We start from the raw sequence: 26776 nt of genomic DNA, 5'->3' as shown, positions 1-26776 counted from the left end.
ATCTGCCTCCCTCATCTTCTCAAAGTGCTGGGATTGCAGGGATGAGCCACTGTGTCCAGCCTCACAATACTCTTTCATACACTTGAAAAAACCACCTATCTCAAATATGACCATGGGGCACTGCCCAGGTGTAAAAACCTACAGCTTTGGGCTGGAATACTGGCTCCAGAAACTCACTTCCCTGTCTGAAACAATTCTGTGAGGAGTAAAAGTCAGTATTTTGGCTTATGTTAAGATGTTCCGAACTCAGAACCCTTGAAGCAGTAGAGGTTGGTAATATTTATTACTATTTATTTATTACGAGACAGAGTCTGTCTCTGTCACCCAGGCTGGAGTGCGGTGGCGCAATCATGGGTCAGTGTAACCTCTGGCTTCTGGGTTCAAGTGATTCTCCTGGCTCAACCTCCGGAGTAGCTGGGACTACAGGCATGTACTACCACGCCCAGCTAGCTTTTGTGTTTTTAGTAGAGACGGGGTTTTGCTGTGTTGGCCAGGCTGGTCTCCAACTCCTGACCTGAAATGATCTGCCCGCCTCAGCTTCCCAAAGTGCTGTGATTACAGGTGTGAGCTGCCACACCTGGCCATATTTACTCTTTTAAATGGAACCAGAATGCTTTTGAGGAGTGCCAAATTTTCTTGGATGAAACCCGTAAGTGAAAGTTTCATGAGTTTTCTTTCAGGTTTGATATGCTTGAATCTGTAAGGTAGTTAAAAAATACCACATATCATAAAATATTTATCTTAATTATACCAAACCTCATTTTATCTTAGAAAATATTTCATACTGTCTATCTCTTATTAACAAATACATTTACATAAACATGTGATGAAAGTTTTCGATATCAAACTCAAATGTTTAGAGCAGGTGCGTAATTTCTTCAAACTTCTTTTGGGGATACACAAGAAGAAAAGTCTGAAGGCCAGGGTCGGTAACTGATGTATGAGGATGCCTGTGGCAGTCAAAGTCAGGAAGAGCTTAGGTCTGACTGGTGACGCAGCAGCTGGACTAGCATTGTTGAAGTCAGGCACCTGCCATAGGTCTCAAAGGACAGGGTGTGACTCTGAAGGAGGGGAAGAGGGGAGGGAGGGTGGGGATGGCAGGTCTTCCAGCAGGAGCCACTTGTTGCCACTTGGGAGGGGAAGGAGACTCCCATGGGGCCCTCTTGTAGGAAATGTAAAATTCTGATAAGATTTGCAAGTTCAGATTTTAGGAGTGGAAGACAACAATGACAGATACTAAAAAAACATGACTAAGGAAAGTTCCAGTTTTAGAATCAAAGCTTGGGAAAAGTCAGAGAAAGAAAACAGAGGAAGAAGTGTTTGGTTGTTGGAACGCACTCTAGTGGGGGCACCTGTACTGCAAGGAGGTTTGATCAGGTGTGGGCTCAGCCTTAGGTGTGACCAGCCATCAGCAGCTGAGGATGAACTAAGTGGGAAAAGGAGGAGCAAGGTACAGTGGACTGAGAGAAATGGTAAACTGAGCCTAGCTACCCAAAGCCAAGTCCAAAGGCTCCCACTGAGCTCTCCTGCATGTTCCGGACAGATGCCAGTGTCCAGAGCGGAAGGGTCTACTTTTTCCATTGAACAAAACAATTCCTAAGAAACAGGAATATGTTGAATGTGAACAGTAAAGAACAGTGAACAAAAAGATCATGGTCTGTATTGATTAATGAGAGGGAAAGTTTAAACATATTTTACATATTTTATAATTTTACAACTATTATGGCAAGAACAGCTCCCTGGGCATCCAAATGGCTGGTGGAGATCTGCAGCAGAAATGTCCAGGTGGTGATGGGTCGGGAATCCAGCAGACAGCAGCAATGTGGCTGCAGGTGATGGCTCAGCACAGGGAGAGCCTGGGGGCAGGAAGGTCAGAGCTTATAGGGCAGGGGGCAGGCCCTAAGCTGGTCTCGTGTGGCTGGCATGGCCAACGTGGGCTCCAAGGCTCCCCAGTGTGGCAATGAGGCTCAGGTGGGCTCAGGAACCAGGGGACTGGTGGATAGGTTGACCTCTTGATTCAGACCAGGGAGGACTGTGGCTGTACTAGGAAGACAGTGTTAAAACCAAGGGGGACTCTTGCCATCCCTAAAGCTCTGTCAGCAATAAGAGAACCAAGGCTTCTAGGCTGGAATAAGGGGAACCCAGGACAAGGGTGTTGGACAAATAAATAGGTACAACCAGATTGCCCCCCTGCCAGGCAGGTGCTGGATGCTGCTCTTTATATGCACGATCTCATTCATTCCCCAATACAGCAGTGTGAGGCACCTACTCCAGCCCAAGAAATAGGCTTAGGAGATGAAGTGCCTTTGTTACAGCTGCACGGCCATTATGTGGCAAAGCTGGAATTCCATTTCAGGTCAGCCCAGCAACACTGTTCTGACTGCAGAATGAACTGAACTGCCCGAGACCAGGGCCCCTGTTTGAGCGCATCACCAGAATGTTTGTTTCTAGCGTGGTTCTGGGACCTGAAGGAGGGAGTGTGTGGTGGGTGGGGGTACACACTGAATGGCAGAAGTGCGAAGGGAAAGGGGAGGGATGTTAAGGCAAAGCAGCTGCAGGAAACCTGGGCTCCCTCCTTCGGGCACTGGCAGCCAGTTCCTTCCATCAGCAATGAAGATGGCTGAAGGTGGGACTTAACTGCAGAAGACGATGAGTCTGAGAAGCATTTATTTTAAAGCCCTTGCTACATGAATAAAAGTGGTCCTCAATTTTTGATCCATGATTGCTCCTGTTGCCGTTGGCGATAATCTATAATAAGGGTTATGAAGTCAGTTACTCAACATTTAGAGAACTAGTTGTCCCTTCAGTGGTTTTCTAAGTTTTTATTATAAAGCTTTATGTGATTTTTCAATATGATGCTTCCAGAATACTTAAGTCTATAATTTTACATTGAGTAGCTTTCCATTTTTACAGTAGTGAGATGTAAACAGTAAAATATGCCACCATGCTTTACAAACTGAATCTGCCTCATGTGTCACAGAAGTGGTAACAGTGACACAGAATATACTTGGCTTCAGCATTAATAATCCTTAACATCACTTATTTGATAGTTGCATTTGTTCTCCCCTGAGGCTACTTATGTTAAAAATCATGCAATTTTCATGAATAATTTTTTGTTCCAGCTGCAGAAAAGGAAAAGCAAAGTTGAGATGGGTGGGTGCAAGGGACGTGATTTGCTCATTATCCCGAGCTGCTAAGAGTATCCCAAGAAAATTACCATTTAAAAGAAACAATAGAAATCAACTAATGAATTTCAAGCAAACACACTGAGAATTGTTCTATGATGGGGAAAACTCGGCAATATTTTAACTTAAAATCAAAAATATAACTGGTCTGTTAAAATCACATTTTCTAAGGACAACTCTCACATGAAAAACTCTTTATGTCTAGAATTACAGTTAGAAGTGTTCACCCATCCACTGGAATTTTAATTTGGTGACAGTAAAAGAAGAGAAAAGCTGTAACAAAATATACCTTTTTAGAAGTAGTGTTGAAAGTGATGACTTAAATAATAAATGTTAAAGAGTGTTTTGTTAATAAATTACGGTGATGCCACACAATGACACATCTCTTCTTCTCAACTGGAGTAGGTCTTCCTGTGACAAGAGTCTTTTCCCTTCACCTGGCCATCTCTGGTAGGCAAGTACTTGCTGTTTGCCCAATTTCTTCTAAATTGCCTTGCAGGTGTGTACTCTTCTTATAACTAAAATCAGCCATACACTTTCTGCTGTATCCATGATTAGCCTTTTCTCCAGAGCACACAACCCACATGTTGATGCTTACATTTCACTCATTCCATTCCCCAAAATTCTCCTTTCAGACTGAAGTAAGAAAGTGTGACAATATAAACCATGTGACTATTTGTGGCTTTCTCTACATAACTAGTTTCATGGAATGTTTGTTTCTGGGTGTATTTCTAAAACATATGAAATCCACATTGGACACGAAAAGGTTATGTCAAATTTCATTAAGAGAAAATTGGCATAAACCAAACATTAATGGACAGGTTTTGAATAAACACTAAAATAGCCTGGGAAACCTCTGTCTATAATATGCTATACAACCCTTCGACCATCATCTCTTTTTTCTTTTCTGGTTAATAATCTTTTCTTTTAATCATTTATTCAATTAAAACGATTATGAAATGTTTAAAAACAAAAAGGACGAATAATTACATAGTAGATATTATTATGTCTTAATAAAGATAAATTTCATCAATAGCCATTTCCTTCCTAAGAAATACAAGGAACTTACTATGTTAAAGCTCCTCTCTAAAACACCCCTGTGTAATTCTTATCTCAGGAACTGCTTTCAATGAAGCCTGTTAGGAAGGAACTTTCTGGTCTTTGGAATTAAGCTGTTTTCACTCACATGTCATCTGACTTTCAGTGTGCACCAGGGAAGCCTTCAGAACACCAAGACGTGGAGCTGGCACTGCTATCAAGGCTCCTCAATTTCAGCAAGACTTCAAAAACAGAAGGAAAATATGCTTTTCCAGCTTAGGATGCAGCTGTTGTCTTTCCAACCTATGTTTGTCTACAGTTTAACAGTGAACAATGATGGCACTCTTTGTACTCTGGAGGGAGTACAGGATGTTGGTGCACACTTAAATGGCTCCTTTTGATACATCCTTCTGGAAGGAAGCATTAACAGGTGTAGGATGTATCAGCTTTTATGAAAACTATATGAGTACACACTTTACTAGGGTTAAAACCTCAACTGCTTCTCTGCTATTAAGAGATATGTCTTTTGGAACATACAAAATGATAATAACAATAAGTAGCTAATATTTATTGAGAGGTTACTTGCAGAGCTGGTATCTGAGCCTAGGCTGTGCAACTCTAGAGTCTAGGCTTTCATTAACCATTCTGCCTATTGTCTTTTAGTGGGGAGTGGACAGTCCTGGCCTAGTTACTGACATAAAACATGGTTGTATATGGAAGAAATTTTAAGGCCAAGTTGAAGAGATCTGATTGTGACTATGTTGCATAAAGCAAAGAGATATCTATGGGTAAAACCAATAATGGGGTGGTTTGTAGCCTAGCATGGCTTGCTCTCGGAATTGAAATGTTCAAAAGCATTTCTGGAAACTCCATCTACCTAAAGAAACCATTATTTGAATTTTGTTCTTTTTGGATGACATTCAGTCCTCTTCCAGAATCAGACCTCCCTAGCAGTTATGTAAACTATTTCAGGTTGTAGTGGTACCACTGTGAAAAGGAATGCAAAGGTTTCTATTATTCTTGACATGGAAAGCAGGTCGAGAAAGGCAGACCCATCAGATTTGAGTGACGGGATACAGATTAGGGCTCCAAAGAGGATCTCTAATACAGAAAAGAATAAAATGGGGGTAGGTAGTGTGTGGCAACAATATGCTATACAATGCAGAGATAGAGACACTGCTTCCAGAGGAACCTTCAGTCCCTGATCCCTGGGACAGACCGAATGGCGGCGTGCATGGGGAGCTGAAAAGAGGGGCAGGAGAAAGTGCTATGGCCTCGGAAGGAAGGAACATGACAGATGTCCACAGCACAGAAGCATCCTGCTGGTGGAGGTACAGAGCATTCATCAGTGTCGGTCTCCAAAGAGAACGCTCAGAAACTGAGCTTGGGTACTTGTGCATGCTGTAAAGAGGGGAACAGAGAGAAGGCAATCAAGGACAGAAAAAAACGAATGGCAGCCTTCAGAATGGAGGGGTTTGGTGACCCAAAGGATCTGGCTGCCTTCTGTCAAGGAAGTAAGTGAAGGGAACAGCCTATATTCATATGCTTCAGGGGCTACTGCCAGAGAAATAAAAGCTTTCATTAGTCTCTATCTTCTTTAATTAAGCTCTTCTCAGTACACAAGTGGAATCCTCTTTTATTTAAGAAAAAAGAGAATAAATTTAATAAATGAATGAAACAGAGATAAATTGGCTCCCTAGACATAGCTCAGTGCAGGCAGTCTCAAATTTTCCGTGGCAGTGAAGGGTGTTGCATGAGGAAATTTCCAGCAGCTTCCTTTTGAGTGAGAAGGCAAGAAACAAAAGCCACTGGTTATAGCTAGAAACTTCCTAAACTGTTTGCTGCCTTGAAAAACTTGTCCTAAACTGTGCCCATGGGTGAAAAAGAAACCTGGTGCCCAGATTTCCGGAAAAGTGGTTCTAGGGCTGCACTCGGTCTTATTTTTTCTTCTGCAAAACGGGGTAGGGGTGAAGAGAAACGGCTTAAAGAAGTTCCTAGGCTGGGTTCAGCGCCTCATGCCTGTAATCCCAGCAATTTGGGAGGCCGAGGTGGGAGGATTGCTTGAGGCCAGGAGTTTGAGACCAGCCTGAGCAACATAGCAAGACCCTGTCTCTATAAAAAATAAAATAGAAATTAGCTAGGCGTGGTTGCTTATCCCTGTAGTTCTAGCTAATCAGGAGGCTAAGGCAGGAGGATCCCTTGAGCCCAGGAGTTGGAGGCTGCAGCGAGCTATGATCATGCTACTACACGCCTGCCTGGGTGACAGAGTGACACCATATTTAGATATTTAGATATTTAATTATTTAAATTAAATATTATCTAAATAATTAAAAATCAAAATGAAGTCCCCAAATCTGTGGGTGCATTAAAATCACAAATTAGTAAGAGTTGGGTATCATTTATTTATACCTCCACACTGGGTAATTCTGAAGTCACTGGTATATTCCGGATCGTGTGCTGATCCTAGCAAGTGACAGGTGCACAGAAACCTTTGTTCAATTTTGAATGAACCAGGCTGTAAAGGAGTAGCTTTGCTTTGCAAGGACTCATGGTGCCAGAGGCACGGGGAAGCCAGCACTTTGGAAAGTACATGGGTGTTAGTTTCAGCTCTCTCCTTTTAAAGGGCTGAACCTGGGAGAAAGATGTAACCTCACAGTTTTTCTTCCTGTTGAATAAAAGGCCCTATGGGGGAACAGGTCTATCTTAACATATGAGGTTTCTCCTAGGTTGAACTTTGCACACACTCTATTAAAATATGAACGTTAGTCCATGCAGTTTGCAAATACTTTTGCATATATGACTCACTTGAACTTATGTGGATGAAGGTCACTTAAATACAGTTCTGCTTTAAGTATCAACTGTTTTAATAACAAAACAAGGAAACTGGACTGTGAGCTTCTTAAAGTTTCTATCACCTCTAAAAGATTCTACAAATTTTCTACTTCAAATGAGGAACTACTCTAAATCCTCTTGAAGGTTTAAAAAGCATTTATTTTAACACACCTCAAATCTGAGTGCCTGCTTAACAACAGGACATCATTTATTTTCAAATTATTCTGTATTAACTTTGGTTCTCTTATTAGAGGGCCACATTTTCCTTATGGCATCTATAACAACATAGGTGGATGTTACCTAACATGCTCTATTTTTTACTTCATCTTTTAATTTTAACTGTTTCTTTAAATGTTCTCATTGCTAATGAGCAAGTTTATTTAGAGCACAGGGATGAGAAATGTCTATGAAAGTGACCATTTGGCTAACTGGCCACTATCTTTTGAAATTAATCTAGTGAAGAGAAATTATTGTTTAAAAGGAAGTTTCTGGATAAGCTGCTAATTGCAATTGTTCATTCTCTCTGGTAAAACCACAGATGGTTGGTAAAATGCAGGCAGGTTCTGTATAAACTTGGCCCTGGGTAGCTGGAATACTTATGACAGTGACTTTTATGGAGTCACTGTTTGCCTATATATAAATCACATTTTCTCAAAGCATCCCTATTTAAATTTGGAAACCAGAGAATGCTCCACCTTCACTAGGTAATACTTTTAAATTAGTCTCAAATAGGACATAACAAATGAATCCAAAACATAACCTACAACCCACTGACAATGCAGGAACAACTTTGCCAGGAAGCACAGTGTTAGCTAACACAGAATTTGCACTTGAAGTGCAAGCCGCACTGGTTCTTGGAAGAATAAAAACAAAAGTTGTTTACCGAAGACTGAGCTTTTGATTTAAAAAAAAGTTCTTTCAATTCTAATGAGAAATAATTTCAAGTGTTCATCTCCATCTGGAGGCCAGAATGCAGGAGAAAAAAGCTGCTTTACAGACTGTGCAGAAGTTACACTGACATTCTGAGAACCCTCCACTACCGGAATGGCTTGCCCAGGAAAGTGAGTGCAGCATTCAAAGCACTATTATTTGTTGCTTCAGAGGCCTGAAGGGGAATTTTGAGCTGGGAAAATATAAACCATATTTATCCTTTTGAAAGACCTTTATTAAAACTATACCAGAAGTATGTGGAATAAATGTAGAAGAAAAACAAATTGACGGCAAAAAGAATGAAGTCACTACAACAAAGTTTCAACTGTTTTGCAGTGTTTGAGGCTCTGTAAATATTTCCACTATAAACCTTCACTCCCCTCATTTTTATTATTTTCACATAAAAGTTTGTTCCTAGCTGAAAGTGTCTGGAGGGAACTTTTTAGGCTTCTCTTTTTCAAATTATGGACAAATTATAACTACAGACAAAATTGATTATATGTATCGGGACAGGGGTTACACAAACAGGGTCAGGGTAGAGCCAAGCAAAGTTAGTTTAACAAGATGGACGGTCTCTAAAAACAGGATTTGATTTACTGACATATGTAAAGAAAGTGTTTTTAAGAATAGAAGCTGACCAGCCCTTAACTTGAAACAGAAATAGTCAGAGATGTTGGAGATAATGCCGCCAAAATCCATCCCAGGATTTTGGCTTTGCCGGGCCAACATGAGCCATCCTTTCTACCTGGCTGAGATATTCTACCGTCTAAGTGCTGTGTGGCACACGGTAAGTCCCAATCCGTTCATTTATTCATTCACTCATTCATTCTTGTATTCTTACTGAGCTTATGTTTTATGCCAGCTCACTACCACACAGGTGGTGCATACTTATTGAATCATGAATAAACTCTGCGACCCCTTCTTCGGATGCCCTGGTCATGATGAAGTGATCTTCTGCCAAGGCATCTTCCTCTTCACACAGAATGCCCCTGCCTGACCTTGGCAGTTCTGTCTGATGGGTGGTTACAGTTTTCATTGTAAATGACTATCTGGTATCTGGTTCTCTATATCAGTTCCTGTGGTCTTTGCCAATGTGACCTGGCATCCTCAAAGATGACATTGAGCATCTGGATGCTCTGAGCATAAAAGGAAGACAGTGATGGTGGTGATAAGGCCAATGGCATGTGGTGGGGGCCCATCTGGATGGCCAGTTCTCCACAGATCACAATCTCTATGAATTGTTCCAAGGCTTCTTAACTATGTACAGTTTAAGTTTATTCACATGTGAGAAATGAAAAGTTCATGTCACTAGCTATTTAGGGGTTTACATAAGACTACTTACATTTTGAAATGTGAACATATGCAATTGGTAAGACCTACTCTGCTTTGTCTGAGTATATTTTCAAGGTCCGCAAAAAAGGACATTATTTTGTAAATGGGCACTTACTAGGTATTAAAAAGAAAAGGCCCCTTTGCTGGGGCCTATGTCCAAAATGCTATTTCTTAGGTTATATTCCAGGATTTTTATAGTTTGAGGCTTCACATTTAATTCTTTAATTCATCTTGAGTTGATTTTTGTATACGGTATAAGGAAGGGGTCCAGTTTCAATCTTCTGCATATGGCTAGCCAGTTATCCCAGCACCATTTATTATTCAATAATAATAATAATGGGGAGTACTTTCCCCACTGCTTGTTTTTGTCAACTTTGTCAAAGGTCAGATGGTTATAGGTGTGTGGCACTATTTCTGGGCTCTCTATTCTGTTCTGTTTGTCTATGTGTATGCTTTTGTACCAGTACCATGCTGTTTTGGTTACTGTAGCCCTGTAGTATAGCTTCAAGTCATATAAAGTGATGCCTCCAGCTTTGTTCTTTTTGCTTAGGATTGCCTTGACTACTTGGGCTCTTCGATGATACTGTATGAATTTTAAAATAGTTTTTTCTAATTCTGTGAAGAATGTCATTGGTAGTTTGATAGGAATAGCATTGAATCTGTAAATTGCTTTGAGCAGTAGGGCCATTTAAACAATATTGCTTCTCCCTATCCATGAGCATGGAATATTTTTTCACTGTTTGTATCATCTCTGATTTCTCTGGGCAGTGTTTTATAGTTCTTATTGTAGAGTTCTTACACCTCCTCAGATGTCAAAAGCAATTGCAACAAATACAAAAATTGACAAATAAGACCTAATTAAAGAGCTTTCCTGCACAACAAGAAAAACTATCAAGAGAATAAACAGACAAACCTACAGAATGGGAGAAAATATTTTCATACTATGCATCCAACAAAGGTCTAATATCCAGAGTCTATAAGGAACTTAAACAAATTAACAAGCAAAAGCCAAATACCCCACTAAAAATTTGGCAAAAAACAGGAACAGATACACTTGAAAAGAAGGTACCATGCGGCCAGCAAGTATATGAAAAAATGCTCAACATCACCAATTGTTAGATAAATGCATATTAAAACCACAATGAGATACCATCTCACACCAATTAGAATGGCTATTATTAAAAAGAAAAAATAACAGATGCTGGAGAGGTTGTGGAGAATATGAATGCTTATAGAGTGCTGGTGAGAATGTAAATTAGTTCAGCCATTGTGGTGCCTGTGGGAAATTTCTCAAAGAACTGACAACAGCAGTACCACTTGACCCAGCAATCTCATTACTGGCTATATACCCAAAGAAAAATAAACCATTCTATATGATTCATGCATGATTCAGATACATACATACATGTGTTCATCACAGCAGTATTCACATTGGCAAAGACACGGAATCAACGAAAATGCCCATCAACAGTAGACTGGATAAAGAAAATGTAGTATAAATATACCATGGAATACTATGCAGCCATAAAAAAGAATGAGATTATGTCCTTTGCAGCAACATGGATAAAGCTGGAGGCCATTATCCTAAGTGACCAATCGCAGGAACGGAAAATCAAACACTGTATGTTCTCACTTATTAGTGACAGTTAAACACTGAGAACACATGGGCACAAAGGAGGCAACAACAGACACTGGGGCCTACCTGAGGGTAGAGGGTGGGAGGAAGGAGAGGATTAAAAAACTACCTATCGGGTATTATGCTTATTATCTGGGTGACAAAATAATCTGTACACCAGACCTTCATGACATGCAATTTACCTATATAACAAACCTGCATGTGTACCCCCTGAACCTAAAAGTTAAAAAATAAATAAATAGCCCCCTACAAGGTAGACTATTTTCATCTTCATTTATGATGAGCACAGAGATGTTAAGTAACTTGTCCAAGGTCACACAAGTTACCAATGGAGGAACCAGGGTTGGGGGTTGAGTTCAGACAATGTAGTTCCAGAGTCTGTGTTCCTAATCATTAAGCTATTCTGTGCTGTTTCTCAAAAACAGTAACAGGTCACGCATACATGGCATTTGCTCCATGCCAGGAATTGCTCTAAGCATTGATACATACATGAGTTAATGTAATCCCCAAGGTCACCCATGGGAGGCAGTATAGTGAGGTGGGAGGAGCTTTGATGCTGGAGTTCAGTGGCTACACTTGAATCTGGCCTTTGCACTTCTAGGTCTGTGACTTGGAGCATGTTATTTCAAGTCTCTTTATCTCCCTTCCTCTCATTTATAAATTGGGGACAATCCCATATATCCCCCATATTTATGGTAAAGATGAAATGAGCTCTGTATGTGTGAGTGCTGGCAACACTGTCTGGCACATGGTAAGGCCCTGACTATTACTACTATTTACCAAACACCAGGACTCTACCTGAAATAAGTTTAGGAAGTTCAAATACCCTTTCTGTGACAGCACAAGAATTTGGATCCCAGCCTTCTGGCTGTGGTACATGTGTTATTTCTACTACATCCTGCTTTTACAAAATAAACATCAGGTATGGGACCTGCTACTCTAGTCTCAGTCATTCAGAGAGAGCGTTTTCTAACATATTATAATTGCTAAAATTGTTGAAAGGTGAGCAAAGGCATAAACTTTTCAGGCACGAATGCAAAATAACATATAGGCAGAAAACCCAGCCTGAGATGAACCGTAAAACCCAAACTGACCATGGTTCAAAATACTAATGATTATAACAATACTCTAGGGTATTTTACTACAGGGTTAGGCTAGTAAACATTTTAGTAATAGTTTGTTTAAGTTAGTAAAAATTTTGATGCTTTCAGGAATGTATTTCACATAGTTATAAACAATCTATGATATTTTGTTAACCCCAAGTATGGTTTTTTAAAAAGTAGAACTGCATGTTCTGCACATGTACCCCAGAACTTAAAGTATAATTTTAAAACGTAGATTAATTAAGTCTATGGTTTCTGTCTTATCCCCAAAGAGCTTTTAATGTTTCTGACCAAAGTAAAGTTCATAACCTGAGGTCCATAGAATTACTATAATTCATGAATAAAATTGGGGGGTGGGGGTAGTCCATGAACCACCTTAAATGAAATTTTCTTTCTGAGAAAATGATCTTGATATTTCATTAGTTTTGAAAGAAGTTCTGTGTCTTCCAAAGGTGAGGGACATTTGGGCCAGAGTGCGCAAGGCTGGGAGGTCCTATGGAAAACACGGTTGGGGGCACAAGGGTCTCCCTGTTCTCACGTGGGCATGGGGGCTTCTGTTTGGAGATCCTCTCTCTAGTCCTGGACTCCACAAGGGTGCTGTACAGAGCTAACACTGATGGAGACAAAAAGAAACTATATATGGCAAGATGAAGGCTAAGGTCGGAACCCCAATCAAGTAGCCAACCCTGTCAAATTAGCACAGTTCAGAAAGAAAGAAATGATGAAGTGGGCATTGAGGCACCTAAACTCAAAAAAGTAACGTGTGCCTCTCAACAATCTATAGCTCAGGTTACAACATTGAAGACAATAATAATTAACATGTATTTTCAGACATGACTGTATCGTCGAACATTTGCTTTTTATTGTGTTGTCATGAGAAGCATCATAACTTAGAAAGCAGGGGCTGGATCTGGATTAACCATATGGTTTTGGGGGGTGGGCATGCAGTACACAGGAAAGAGCACACCAGGCCTGAGCCTCTTTCTTGGGGGATCCCAGTGCACACATGACTCTGGAAAATGCTCACTTAGAAGTGAGGAAGGATGCTCAGGGCTGGGCAAGACATGTCTAGAACAGACTCATAGCACTTTCTTCAGTAACAGCCTTGCATGGTCTTTCCTTGAGTTATCTGACTCTTGAGGTAAGTTTTAAAATTAAAACTAAACAAAGCCGAGTGCAATGGCTCATGCCTGTAATCCCAGTGCTTTGGGAGGCCACGGTGGGAGGCTCCTATGAGCCCAGGAGTCTGAGACCAGCCCGGACAATACAGATTTAGGGAGATCCTAAATCTACAAAAAATAAAATAAAATATATTAGTCAGGCGTGGTGTGCAACTGTCATCCTAGATGCTTTGGAGGCTGAGGTGGGTGAATTACATGAGCCCAGGAGTTCGATGCTTCAGTAAGCTATGATCCCACTACTGCACTCCAGTCTGGGTGACAGAGTGAAATCATGTCTCTAAACAAAACCAAACAAAAATCAAAAGAACACTTAGCCAGGGCCCCCATGGCTGCCACCATGAGGCCAGCAGGTGTTCTATCCAGTCGGTTCTTATGTGTGTGGCTTCATCCAGCTTGCAGGCCATATAGTCTCCAAGGTTGCATTTTGATTGTGAAATACGATCACTTCTGGGCAATCCTACCCACTTGCATGCTCTTCTGCCCTTCACTTGAGCCTGCTTTTGAAATCTCCACTCTGCCCTGCCTCTACATACAGACATGCAGTAGTGGACACGACTTCCTCTCCTTTGAGCCCCTGGTTTGCTAAATCATAAATCTTGAATGTTACTGTTGCACTAATGTCTGGTCAGTTGGACATGATGAAGTTAATATTGTGTCATCATATATTAGTGGCCAGACAGAAAACAATTAAACCAAGGGGAGATAGGGAGAACATATTAATACTAAAAAAGCAACAGATCTGGCTTGAATGGGATGCTTTCAATTTGCAGAAACATCACCCATTATTATCAAAGGTCAAAGTCAGTTACAGCTAGAAAAATCAATAAAATTGAGGGTGGATGGGAGGAGGAGACCCAATACATAAATTTGTAATATGTCCTCTGTATTGAAGGAACTTGATGAACATCTGTGCATTACTAACTCTTGGAAGTAAAACTGGTTGTCAGCAAATTGGACCATTTGTATAGTTTCATAGGTTCCTGCTGTGAATATATTTTAAAGAATTATGTTAGTGAAAAACAGAGGAAAAATAGAGCAAGAAGACATTTAAAGACTGCATCTGCCTGTTGGTCTTCATCGCCCATTTTGTTGTCCTCTTGGAGGTATTAATTTTTTTTTGTTTGTTTTTCAATGAAGGTGATCTACAAACATATTCTACCTGTCCATGCCAATTAGTGCAGATTATCATCAGTGATCTTGATTACTGGTGATCTAAGGCTATTAGTCCATTATGCTTGTGGTATATAATAGAAGATTCTAGCTTTCTCATCTGAACATCATGGTCTGAATGTATTATTCTTAATATGATATGTATAGTCTTGACTGCACGTTAGATTAAAAATATTCATTCATTTTTCCTCCTCTCCCTGCACCACCACCAGCAGTGATGTTAGTACTGTCAGTTTGAGAAGTCCAATCTGCAGCCCACCTTGTACCAGGGAAAGGCTGCCACGACCTGGTAAACAGGGCATTAGTCAGTGCCCTTCTCCATTAAGGGCAGACCGGTTGTCTACTGCAAACTGATGACATTTGCTATTTCTTATCTGCTTACAAATACATTTGCTCATTAACACTAGAATGCTGCCAGAGAGGGTTACTGAGCTATTAAGTATCACTCACATAAATTCTGCAGAAAGGGCCTTCTCTAGTGGCATTTCTCTTTAAAGAATAATCTCCTACAGGGGGAGAGGGGCAGAGAGAATAGACAAAGGGAAGGAAGCCTGGTAAGGGGCCATGTCTAGACCTTGGCAGTTTCAGTCTCTACTTTAGCTGTCCGTTTAGTCACCTTAATCTAGAGGGCCTCAATATTGAAAATACAAATAAGAGCAACTTAATGTTCTTGTTATCTATGAAAACATAGGTTGCTAATCAAGTTATTCGAGAGATACGAAGCTCAGGAGTATTTTGGGTATTTTACAATCAAATTTTCACATGAATTTACAAAAACTGTTAATTTCAAATTATCATAAAATGTATTAAATGTGACGCTGTGATGCTTAATTTAGAACACTCTGAAAGCCATCAGAATGAATTTCAAACCCCTAACAACAGGTTCCTCTAAAGGCATTGACGAATCCAGTTTGGAAGCAGCAGGGTTAGGAGATGTCTAGGACCAGACTCTGACATGCATCCTTGTTCTATCCCACAGGTAAGAGCTCAAGCTGAGCCTTGCTTCCTGAAGACCTCAGCAACCTCTATGTAGTAGGGCCTGCTTTGTGCCAGGTTCGTACTGGAAACTCTACAGACAACTTTGCATCTAGCTAGCAAAGTGATCTTGGAAGGAGCCATTACCAACTTCAAGTCATAGACGATGAAAGACAGTGGGAGCTCCAGCAGGTCATCTAGACCTGAGTGCAGAGTACCCTAGTGGTGATGTGAGACTGTGGACTCTGTGTGGTGTCACCCAGGTTCTTGGGGTAGCTGTGGGCATGGGGCAGGATCGGTTTCCACAGTGGCTCCATTTCAGCCATAGCTGGAGCTTTTCCACCCCCAAGCTTTGCTGTCTAATGCTACCACAGGGAATAACCAAACGTAGCCATTTCTATCAATATTAAAATTTAAAATTCAGTTCCTCATTTGTAGTAGCTGTATTTCAAGTATGCAGGAGCCACGTGTGACTTGTAGCTATGATACCGGACAGTGCAGATAGAAAATATTCCCACCACTGCAGAAAGTTCTACTGCACGGGCAGATCCAAGCGTTGGAATTCTGCTCTCTGGCTACAACTGCCTCTTCTCCTAACCTGACTCATCAATGGGACCCAGCCTCAATCTGTTAACTCCTTCCCTCTCCTCATGGTCCAGTGGACACCTCTGATTGCCCTTCTTTCAAGCCTGGACTTTCCAACCCCAATTATCTTGGCATCGTTGATTCCCTTGGTCACTGACTTTCTGTGTACACCCTGCCCCCATGCCTAACCTTTGGCAGGTCACATCCTTTTCACTTCCCTGCTACTGTTCCTGGGATGTAGCCTATTGCTGAAAACAATGATAAAATAATAACATGTGCTGTTCAGCCTTAACTGGGTCTTCTCTGCTTCTTAATCCTTCTTCAGTTCATCCCATATTGACTCACTGACTCATCCTTTAGGATGCCTCATTCTCTAAAACCTCGCTCCCTCATGACCCCCACCCTCTACAGATGACCCACTTCATACGTTGGGAAAATCACCCAAAAACCTTTGCCATGAGCTTCCTCAACATGTCCTCTAGCTCTTCTGTTTCCTTTGGCCAAGGTGACCCACCAGCTACTTTCCACCTGGGAGAACTAACTTTCTGCTTCCACATCTTTGCTCATGATGTTTCTCCATTCAGAAGGGCTCTTCCCAATCACACCTCTGCCACAAAACAGTTTCTGAGTCATCCCACCCGAAAGCAACCCCTTCCTGCTCCAAATGTCCCTAACGTTTTATCTGTATCTGTTCCTCTCACAGATGTCACCTGCCACTGTACCTACTAAAGTACATACAGGTGACTGCACATCTTCCCCACTAAACACAACCACTGTGAGAAGGGGGTGCTTTCTGGATTCAGCCTGGCTCTCCAGCAGCAACCAGCACAGTTCCCTGTGTAGAGAGCAGCTGGTGTATATTGATGGAATGGCTATCTATATATCTACTTTTGCAAATGTCCGACTTACTCCTAAGGTAGACATATTGAATTCAATAAAGAATTGATGGACACATTTCTCCTAATGATCTCAACATGAAGTTCTAACTAAATGATTTACATGACCAGAATGTCTGATGGGAAGACAAGAGTGTACCTGTTGATGGCTAGAACCGCAATAAATGTGCAATATCTTCCTGAAGGAGGGTGAATTGGGTACAAAATGATAGAAAGTGGGCAAAAGAAACAAAGAAAGACAACAAAGTAGAAATAAACTTACCTTGGGTAGCAATGTAATGATTGGGTCGATGATAACCCTAAAAATAAATAAAAGAGAATATTTGATAAACATAAAATCGATAAACAGCAGATAAGTCACATGCTAACTTTGCTGAAACGAATGTGCACACAAATGCCAATAGCTACATCACCTGAAAGTTAAATGGCCAACCCAGCACCACTGAGTTTCTCTTAATTAGTGAAGGTGCATCAGATACAACAGTTCTGATGCTTGCACCAAAGGTGTGAGTAACTTAATCATAACTGGCTATGAGATGATGGATGAGCAAGAAACACTAACAACTTATCGATTCTGTGAAATAACATGAGCATTACTCTTACAAAATGCAAACAAGCTGAGAATTTGCAACAGAATTTCATTTGTGTTTGGGATGTTATTGGCAATATGCCAAGGGTTCAACACACATTCTGTTACATTGGTATAGATAGTTATATCAACAATGATCCTCAAAACCATTCTTAAACACTGCTAATACCATGACATGCTACTGTAGCAAGGGCCAGGAATTTAAAGAGGCAGAAGTTCTGAAAGATCCCTTCCTTTTATCATGACCCTATAAGAAACAAGACAGATAAAAATTGAGGCCAAAGAAAAAGGGCCAGGTGTGGTGGTTGATGCCTGTAATCCCAGCACTTTGGGGAGGCTAAGGCAGGCAGACTGCTTGAGCTTAGGAGTTTGAGACCAGCCTGCACAACATGGCAAAAATCCATCTCTACAAAAAATACAAAAATTAGCCAGGTGTGATGGCATTCACCTGTAGTCCCACCTACTTTGGGGACTGAGGCAGGAGGATTGCATAAGCCCAGGGGTTCGAGGCTGCAGTGAGCCAAGATTGCACCACTGTACTTCAGCCTGGGTGACAAAGTGAGACCCTGTCTCAAAAAAAAAAAAAAAAAAAAAAAAAAAAGAAGGAAACAAAAAAATTGTAGGATAAGTATCTGGGAAAGAAAAAATCAACTCAGAGAAAATTACACCCAGCTAACATATCACCATGGATCTTAATACTTTCTATTTCTGTCCCCCAAGATTGCCCAAAATACCATGCCCAAAACTGGTTGGAAAACAGAAAAAAGAAACTTGAAGAGAAAACTCAGATTTCTCAGATAACTTAAATGCACATGTTAGATCATTTTGCCCTTAAAAACAAGTGGAAAACGATGAACAACAAAAGCAAACAGATTCTTTTATACAATTGACTTGCTGTAGGTCTCAAATTATAGAACCATGACCAATATTAAATAGAACTCTTTAGACCATCACTGATTTCTCACTGGCTGGTAAGTCCCACAAGGGCAAGAACTTTGCCTGACTTATCCATACCACACGTCCGAGGGCCTAGCAAGGTGCCCAGTAGATAGGAGGGACTCATCTGATGGTGAAGTCACCCAGAGAGTCCACAGTGGCCTGTATTGCTGAACATCACCATCATTTCTCAGTCCTTACCTATTTGGCCATCGGCAGCATGGGTTATGATCAATCCCCTTAAAATGCTTTCTTCCCTGGTTCCAGGATGTGACTCTCCTGGTTTTCTTTCTACCTACCTCCCTGGCCACTTGTTCTCAATTTCATTGGCTGGTTCTCCCTTTTCAAGTTGATGTGGAAGGCCTGGTTCTTGGACGTTTTCCTCCATCTGCTCTCACTCTCTGAGTGAGCTCCTCCAGTCCCATGGCCTTCAAGCTCGTCTGTACACTGATGAATCCTATATTCTTGTTTCCAGCCTAGACCTTTTCCTGGAAATCTTGATGCATACCCACTGCCTGCTCAACACCTCCACTGGGAGGTCTAATACATATTTAAAGCTTCACACACCTAAGACGGAACTCCTCATTTTCTCCTTAACCCCTACCTGAATCTGTTCCACACACCATCTTCTCTTCAGCATCCTTGACCCCTCTCTCCTTCCTGAGCCCCGTAGCCAATCTGCCAGCAAATCCTACTGGCTCTACCTTCAATGCAGCTCAAGGGTCTCGCCATTTCTCACCTCCACTGCCACCTCTCTGATGATTCCCACAGCCACACAGCAGGCTTCTCTGCTTCCTCTCCTGGCCATGTGCAGTTCACTTCCCACCCAGCAGCCAGATCACGCCTTTGCTCAGATACCTCTAACGACTGCCCATCTCACTCACAGTAAAAGCCAAAGTCCTTACAACTGTGGACCTGACCTGGCCCATGACCTCTCCCCCATATCATGGAACTCCCCAGGCCCCTATACACCATGCCAATGATTGCCTGCTTGCTTTTCTTCAAAATCGCCAGGCACAAATTCCACGACAAGGCCTTTGCTTGGGCTGTTTCTCAGCCCAGAATGCTCTTCTTCCAGGTATCTGTGTAGCTCAACCCCTTGTCTTCCTTGCTCACTTGCTACTTTCTCAGTGGGACTGACTACAGCCACTCAGTTCAAAATTGCCATCAGGGCCTCCAGGTCTGGTGCTCCGAGTCCCCCTTTAAGGCTTTAGTTTTCTCTGCAGTACATACAACTTTCTAATTGACCATATAGAATTAACTTTTTAATTCATTGCCCATTTCTCCTAATTAGAACAGCAGCTCCACTGGGTCAGAGGTTTTTTTGGTTTTGGTTTGAACTGTTCACGGCTTTTCTGCTAGCACTAGAAAGGTAAATAATGCATAAGTACTCAATAAGATCTATTGACTAAGAGAATAAAGAGGCCCTCAGTATTGGCTCTTCTCTCTTAAAATTCAAACTCATTAATCCAGTCTTTTCATTACTTTATAGCCTTGCTCATGTATGTGACTTCCTTGAGCTGGAATGTCTTCTCTCCTGCATTTCCACTTACTCACTGGTTAAAGCTTATTCAAATTACATCCTCTATGATGCCTAATCTGATCACAATGACTCCTTCAGTCGGTGTTTCATGAAACACTTACTAAGGGCTCTCTATATTCAGGCATGTGCCAGGTGCAGGGGATGTAAGATGCCTAGGACACTGTCCCTGTGCTCAAGGACCCAGTAGGGACTGCAGGAGCTGGGACTGGAGTGTGAGCGGTGTCCCCTGGAGCCTCTCAAGGGAAGGTGTGCTACAGTTGGCCTGGAGGTAAGCGGACTGGATAAGACACTCATATTTCAGTTTCTCAGCTTCTGAGTTGGGAGACTGAGAAGGAGATAACTGGTCTGGGACATCTGAGTACTCCCATGAGGTACTCACTAAACATGTGCTGATTAAAGGAGTAAGTGCAAGGCACCTTATGAAGAAAGCTTGCTTTAATAAAAAATAAATGGAACCTGGAGTGGGTATGGTTTTGGTTGTTATCAAAATAGTGCAGGAGTCTTCGTTTGATGAATGAGAGACGAAATAGTCTTGAAATAATCATAACCCAGTCCCCATCCACAAATCTATAACTGAAAATGTCAAATCTGTCTAATTAGCACTAAACATAACATTCTCATAGTTATTTTTAGATAACTTTCTTAGAGATTGTGATGCTATTTACTTTTAGTAGCATCTCAGTAATATTCAATCAAGAAGCAAAGCCATATATATGGATCAATCCTGTCTATGGAATTATTGATAGACTAAGCAATAGTGTGATGGCCAAGCACAGAGTATGCCTTCGGAACCACAAGGGAGCAGAAATCTGTTTAATGTAAATGCGGGCCTTGGAGGTAACAGCAACTTTCCCTTGATTTTTCAGTCTACTTTTGATTTCATTCATTCTTTCAACTGAAAACATGCTGTCTCCTAAAGAATTTATTCTAATGTAAAACATTAAGTTAACATGACGCAGGATGAACAAAGAGGCAGTCTTCAATAATTAAACAGCCTACATATTTAATGACATGTCTTGCTTGCATTAGAAGTCCTGGTGAACAGATGCAGACTACTTTGAAGACTACTTAAAAGTGCAGTGATGACAAGGGATTGCAGATCACCGTATTAGGAATTAGAGAGTTTTGTCCCATTAATATGCAAACAGATTTTTTAAGTGTCGAATAATACGAGTTGTTGACAAAAAAATGGAAATAACATTTTCTTAGTCCACATAAGCATGAGATGGCAAAGAAAGCATAGAATGTTACAGAGAAATTCACCAACAAATGGGCTGCCATGAGAAAAGGAGTGACTGTGTCTTCACTGTTAAGTTCTGTGGTGTGCAGGGTAATATTCATGTGTTTGCTTTTAGATTGAGCCCAATGTATGTCCAATCGTACAGCAGACACACAAACTGGTACATGTCAGAATGGTTGGGTTTACTGAGTTTTAGACTCTGATTTAATCATTATGCATTGTATACATGTATGAAAATATCACACATAGCACCCAAATATGTACAACTAATATATATCAATTAAAAAATAATAAAATACATACATCGATATAATTGCCATTGATATAGTCTGAGTTTGTGTCTCCTTCTATCGTCTGCAGCCTCACTCGGGAATGATCGTCTGCAAAGGAAAAGGGACAGAAAATAACGATTAACAAAAGCAATCTGGTAGGTGGCTCTGAGCCCCAGAATGTAAGCATATTACATAAAGATCACCCACATACACTCTGCTTTAAAGATGAAGAATTAAATACTACACACCTTCCTCTTCCTATTTTGCTATTAAAATTGGGAAGGATTTATATTTTTTTACATTTTACAGTAAATCTCATTAACTTATTCTTTGATCACTGATGGGCCTAAAGCATTGACAAAGGTTTGACACTTTTACATACAATCCTGTGAACCACAAACATAAGTAGATCTTGGATTGCAAGTTTGAGCAACTTCACTAAATCACATACAAACCCTGAGATGTTGAAGGCTGTGACATCCAACTTGACAAATGATGATTACAAACTCACAGTGCAGGCTTCTGGGATGTGCAGATGTGATCCTAGCCTTAGTCACTGGTGAGTTCCCTAAGTCCTATCTGTATCTGCGGGCATCAGCCAGCAAGAGCAAAGCTGTCACCATCTATCATGCGACCACAGGCCAGGCAGTAAGGGCACCAGGCCTCAGCCTCCTCATCTGGAGAAGGGGATGACACTATTCGCCTCAAAGTGGGCTGTGTCCAGGATTCAATGAAAACACAAATTGACACATAAGTACTATAGAGGGCTCATATTTATGGTATTAATTAGCTATATTTAAATATTTCCAGAGTAAAAAAAATTACCTGCAAATACTATTGATGTATCTCAATTATTTCCTTGAAAATGTATATTGTATTTTATTTGTTACCTTAATTTTTTTCAGAAATGGGGCCTGGCTATGTTGTCCACACTGGTTTCAAACTCCTGGCTTCAAGCAGTTCTCCTGCCTCAACCTCCCAAATGCTAGGATTATAGGTGTGAGCCACAGCACCTGGCCCCAAATCCATATTTTAAAAAGGGATGTGCTTCGTATGTTGTCACTCATAAATGGGAGCTAAGCTAAGAGGGCGCAAAGGCATAAGAATGATACAATGGACTTTGGGGACTCGGGAAAGGGGGAGAAGGGGGGTGAGGGAGGAAAGACTACACATTGAGTACCGTGTACACTGCCTGGGTAATGGGTGCCAAAATCTCAGAAATCACCACTAAAGAACTCATTCATGTAGCCAAACACACCACTTGTTCCCCCAAAACCTACTGAAATTAAAAATTAAAAATTAAAAAAAAGAAAGGATGTGCTAATAGCACCGTAAGGGCAGAATTTTCCTGCACTGATCACTGCTGTGTCCCTGGCCCTTAGATTAGAGCCTGGAACGTAGCAGATTTACCCCCAAAATAACTTTTGAAGAAATAAAAAGTGCATTTTTGTTTTTTGAAAATATATGTCCTTTAAAATGTATTTACCTAAATTACTGTTCCTTTTAGCAGAGGGACCCTTCCTTCCAATTAAACTGTATGCTAAAACTCAGTATTCAGAACAGATAAAAGCCAGCTGCCCTGAAAGGAAAGCACAGGGGGCCCTAATAATAACATTTTGCAAAACTTCACTTCCAATGTTGCTGGAGCAGTGGGAAACCCTGCTTCTAAACTGCTACTGCCTTTTTCTGACGCTAACTTTACTCAACATTTCTTTTGGGTTAGTAGTAAGAAATGAAGCCCACAGCTTTTGAGATAAAAGCCAGGGGAGCTGCAGATGACAGACCCTTTTATCCCCGGTCACTGGAGCAAGTATTGACCTGGACCCATTCCTTGAAATGCTAATGGGTGAAAGTCAAAATTTCATATTGGTTTCCGGAGTTTAACCTCCTGTCGAGTAGATGTTTTGTTTGTTGTCAATAGCACAGGCAGAAGGAAATCGGTGTCAATTTTCTAAACTTCCTTCCTTGACGGGGCTTTCCACTTCATGACAGGTAGTCACATTATTTCATGTCAGTGCCTCACCATTAGTTGGGGTGCAATAAGTTTATCTGGAATGTGGTGACAAGCTGGGCCAGAGAAGGAGAAAAGCTGAGAGGAGGTCGTGTCTTCCTGCTCTGCTCAAAGGAGACTATGGGATGAGCAAGTTCTGGGGTCGAGTGTGTGGGTGAGAATCGCTGCTGGTGGGTGAGAATTGCTGCTGGTGGGTTAGAATCTTTCACGTGTGGTTTTGGGCCAGTTACTTAATCTTTCTGTGCTTCCTTCGCTGTAAAATGGAGATGAAGAGTGCCTACCTTGTGGGATTACTGTGAGCATCAAAATAATACACATATAGAGATCAGAAAAAAGCCTGGTATATAGGGAGTGATGGATAGATGTCAGTTATTATTATCATGGGCTATGTAATGTACACTCATATTTTTCTTCTTGCTGTTTTTATAGATGATGTCCAAGCAGATAACAGCAACCCCAGGAACAGACTCATTGGCAGTCAGAATGTTTCCTCATGGAGATCTGCTTTAAGAACCAATTTCCTAGGACACATTTTGCTGCTTAAAACCAGTGGCTCCCTATATATGTTTTCCACTGTTGGCGGTTTGGGGGAGGTGAGCTGGTGCACTGGACATGCGTAGATTGTTATGGCTTTCGTGTATCTTAGGAAAGCCAGTGCCTACACGCAACTACTGCACAGAAGGGTGCCACAAGCACTGGCAATGCCATTTGAACTTCAAGAATGAAAGATGCACCCTAGAACTGAATCACGGCTACTCCACACACACTGGGCTTTCGTCAACTCCTCTGAAGGGAGATCAGGTTCACCTTTCTGGATACTTGGGCTTTCCCTGGGCAGGTTTTCAAAAGACAGGCAACTGACCGCATTAGAACCTTGCAATCTAAGCAGGCCTGTCTCGAAGATCTGTTGTAGCCCCTCGTCAGATTCCCCTCTATTTTGTGCTTTATTTCTCTGAGCACCTCAGGATGAGTGCTGCTCACTCCCTGTGATTTACCACCCATGGGCTGCTCAGGCTATTCTGGAAGGTTCTCTTTAGGGACGTCAATCTCCACCAAGACTGAATTCCTATTTCCTATCAACAGAGTCTTTGAAGTAGAGTTTTACCATCATCTCCTACAGTTCAGTTTACCCACACCTCAAAATTTAACTTGGCTGCTACTTCTCCAGATTCAATTGCCCTTACTCCCCTCAGGATGGGGAAACCTGTAAGACACATGTACAGCTGACTTCCTAACAGAATGAGATGGGTTTTGCCTTTATATACATGGTAGTATCTTTTTTCTTTTATTGATTCTACTAGATTATAATGTCTTGTGGTCAAAGACAGTGTTACATACAGTCTGAACATCCCTAAGAGTACCTTTCTCCAAGGCCACATGCCTAACTCCAAAAGACTCCATTCACAGCACAGAGGCACAGGCTGCAGTCCCATGTGCGGGGCCCTGCCTAATACACAGCAAGTGAGCAACAAGGATTGAACTCTTCCCCATGCTAATGAATGGGTGGTGGTCCAGGATCATCCAAGATACCTTGAATGGGTCCACAGTGCCTTTTTAAATTTCAGATTTTTTAAATTTTTTTTTTTTTGAGACAGAGTTTTGTTCTTTTTGCTCAGGCTAAAGTGCAATGGCGTGAGCTCGGCTCATTGCAACCTCTGCCTCCTGGGTTCAAGTGATTCTCCTGCCTCAGCCTCCTGAGTAGCTGGGATTACAGGCACACACCTCCATGCCTGGCTAATTTTTATATTTTAAGTAGAGATGGGTTTTCACCATGTTGACCAGGCTGGTCTTGAACCACTGACCTCAGGTGATCCACCTGCCTCAGCTTCCCAAAGTGCTGGGATTACAGGCGTGAGCCACCACGCCCAGCCTAAATTTCAGTTTTAATACAGGCTTGTCTAATATTGTCAGAATACTGAGCTGTTTCATCTTCCAGAAATCTCTTACCTAATCATTCCTGCCCATCTCTAACTGTCCAAATTCTGCCAATTTTTCAGTATTCAACTCACATGTCCCCTCCTCAGTAAGGTCTTCTCATTTATTCAGTGGTTTTTTGAGTATCTGCTATATGCCAAACACCATGCTAAGTGTTGGGGATATGTAGTGGTAAACAAGTTAGATTTATGGTGCTTGAGTTCATGGGACTTAAGGCAATGGAAAACACATTTAACAGTCATTGCTTAAATAACGACTTAAATACGATTTTGATAAGTGCTAAGTTGGAAAGGACAGTTTGCTATGAGAGTGAATGGCATGGGTCCTGACCTACTCTGAAGAGCTAGCAAACAATTCCTTAATAAAGGGACGCTGAAGCTCAAACCATGAAGATAGAAAGTAGAGAGGGCAGAACTCCTAAATTCCAAGTCCAGGAGACAATGTGTGTTCAGGCCAGGAGGTAGGAAGGATCTAGTATGTTCAGGAAACCAAAGAAGGCTGGTGTGGAGAATGTGCTGTCAGAAGCCAGGGAAGAGAGTGGTGGGAAATGAGAACAGAGAGGAGGGAAGGCCAGGTCATTAGGACCTTCATCCTGAGCACCGCAGGAAGCCACAGGCAGGGGCGTGCTTCATTTCATCAGATGCCCGCTATTGTTGAGGACGAACTGGAAGGGCTCCAGTTGGGTCGGTGGGTGTGGGGAGACAACAGGGAGGCTACTGCAACAGTCCTGGGGAATCAATGGCAGCTTAGCATAGAGAGGGCTAGTGGACAGGGCCGAATCTGAGGGGTATTTAGGTGGTAGGACTGACCACAATGATCAGTTCACTTATTGTGGATGAGAAGAGGTATCATGTTGACTTCTAGGATTCTGACCTGAGAAATAGGGCAGAAGATGGTGCCATCGACTAAGATGTGAACCATGGAGAAAAGCCAGCTTGGGGCTGGTGATGGAAATGAGGAGCACAGTGTTGGATATATTTAATCTGAGGTGTTTACCATCTGAATAGAGATATGGAGTAGGTGGTTGGGTATAAATTCTCCTTCCTTAAGTGTCAATAGTCCTTTGATTTCACTTTTTGGTGCTCTTATATATGGTTATCTATAGACATGACTTATTTCTCCTACAGATCAAAAATACTTTAGCTGGATGTGATGGCATATGCCTGCAGACCAAGCTACTTGGGAGGCCGAGGCAGGAGGATAGCTTGAGCTCAGGAGTTCAAGACCAGCCTAGGCAACATGACATTTTAATTATTATTTTTAGAGACCTTGTCTCTATAAAAAATAAAAATTAAAAAAAGAATTAGCCTAGCATGGTGATGCACACCTGTAGTCCTAGGGAGGCTGAGGCAGGAGGATCCCTTGAGCATAGTGGTTTGGGGCTGAA

At 41.5% G+C, this 26776-nt stretch overlaps 1 protein-coding gene across 10 annotated transcripts in view; it reads right to left on the bottom strand.

Moving 5' to 3' along the window:
* The window catches only part of PTPRM (protein tyrosine phosphatase receptor type M), an 840314-nt gene that overhangs the window by 70176 nt on the left and 743362 nt on the right, over window positions 1–26776 (bottom strand). For all 10 annotated transcript variants that reach the window (XM_058438632.1, XM_058438634.1, XM_058438633.1 and 7 more), the window contains 2 exons: window positions 21475–21551; window positions 17126–17162 (listed from right to left, as the gene is read on the bottom strand). In XM_058438632.1, the coding sequence (XP_058294615.1) occupies window positions 17126–17162; window positions 21475–21551 (114 nt within the window). The remainder of the gene's footprint in view (window positions 1–17125; window positions 17163–21474; window positions 21552–26776) is intronic.

Source organism: Hylobates moloch, unplaced genomic scaffold (assembly GCF_009828535.3).
Source record: "Hylobates moloch isolate HMO894 unplaced genomic scaffold, HMol_V3 SCAFFOLD_5, whole genome shotgun sequence".
In the NCBI taxonomy this organism is placed as follows: domain Eukaryota; kingdom Metazoa; phylum Chordata; class Mammalia; order Primates; family Hylobatidae; genus Hylobates; species Hylobates moloch.
The sequence above is the reverse complement of the archived record's forward strand: the minus strand, read 5'-3'. Positions and strand labels throughout refer to the sequence as shown.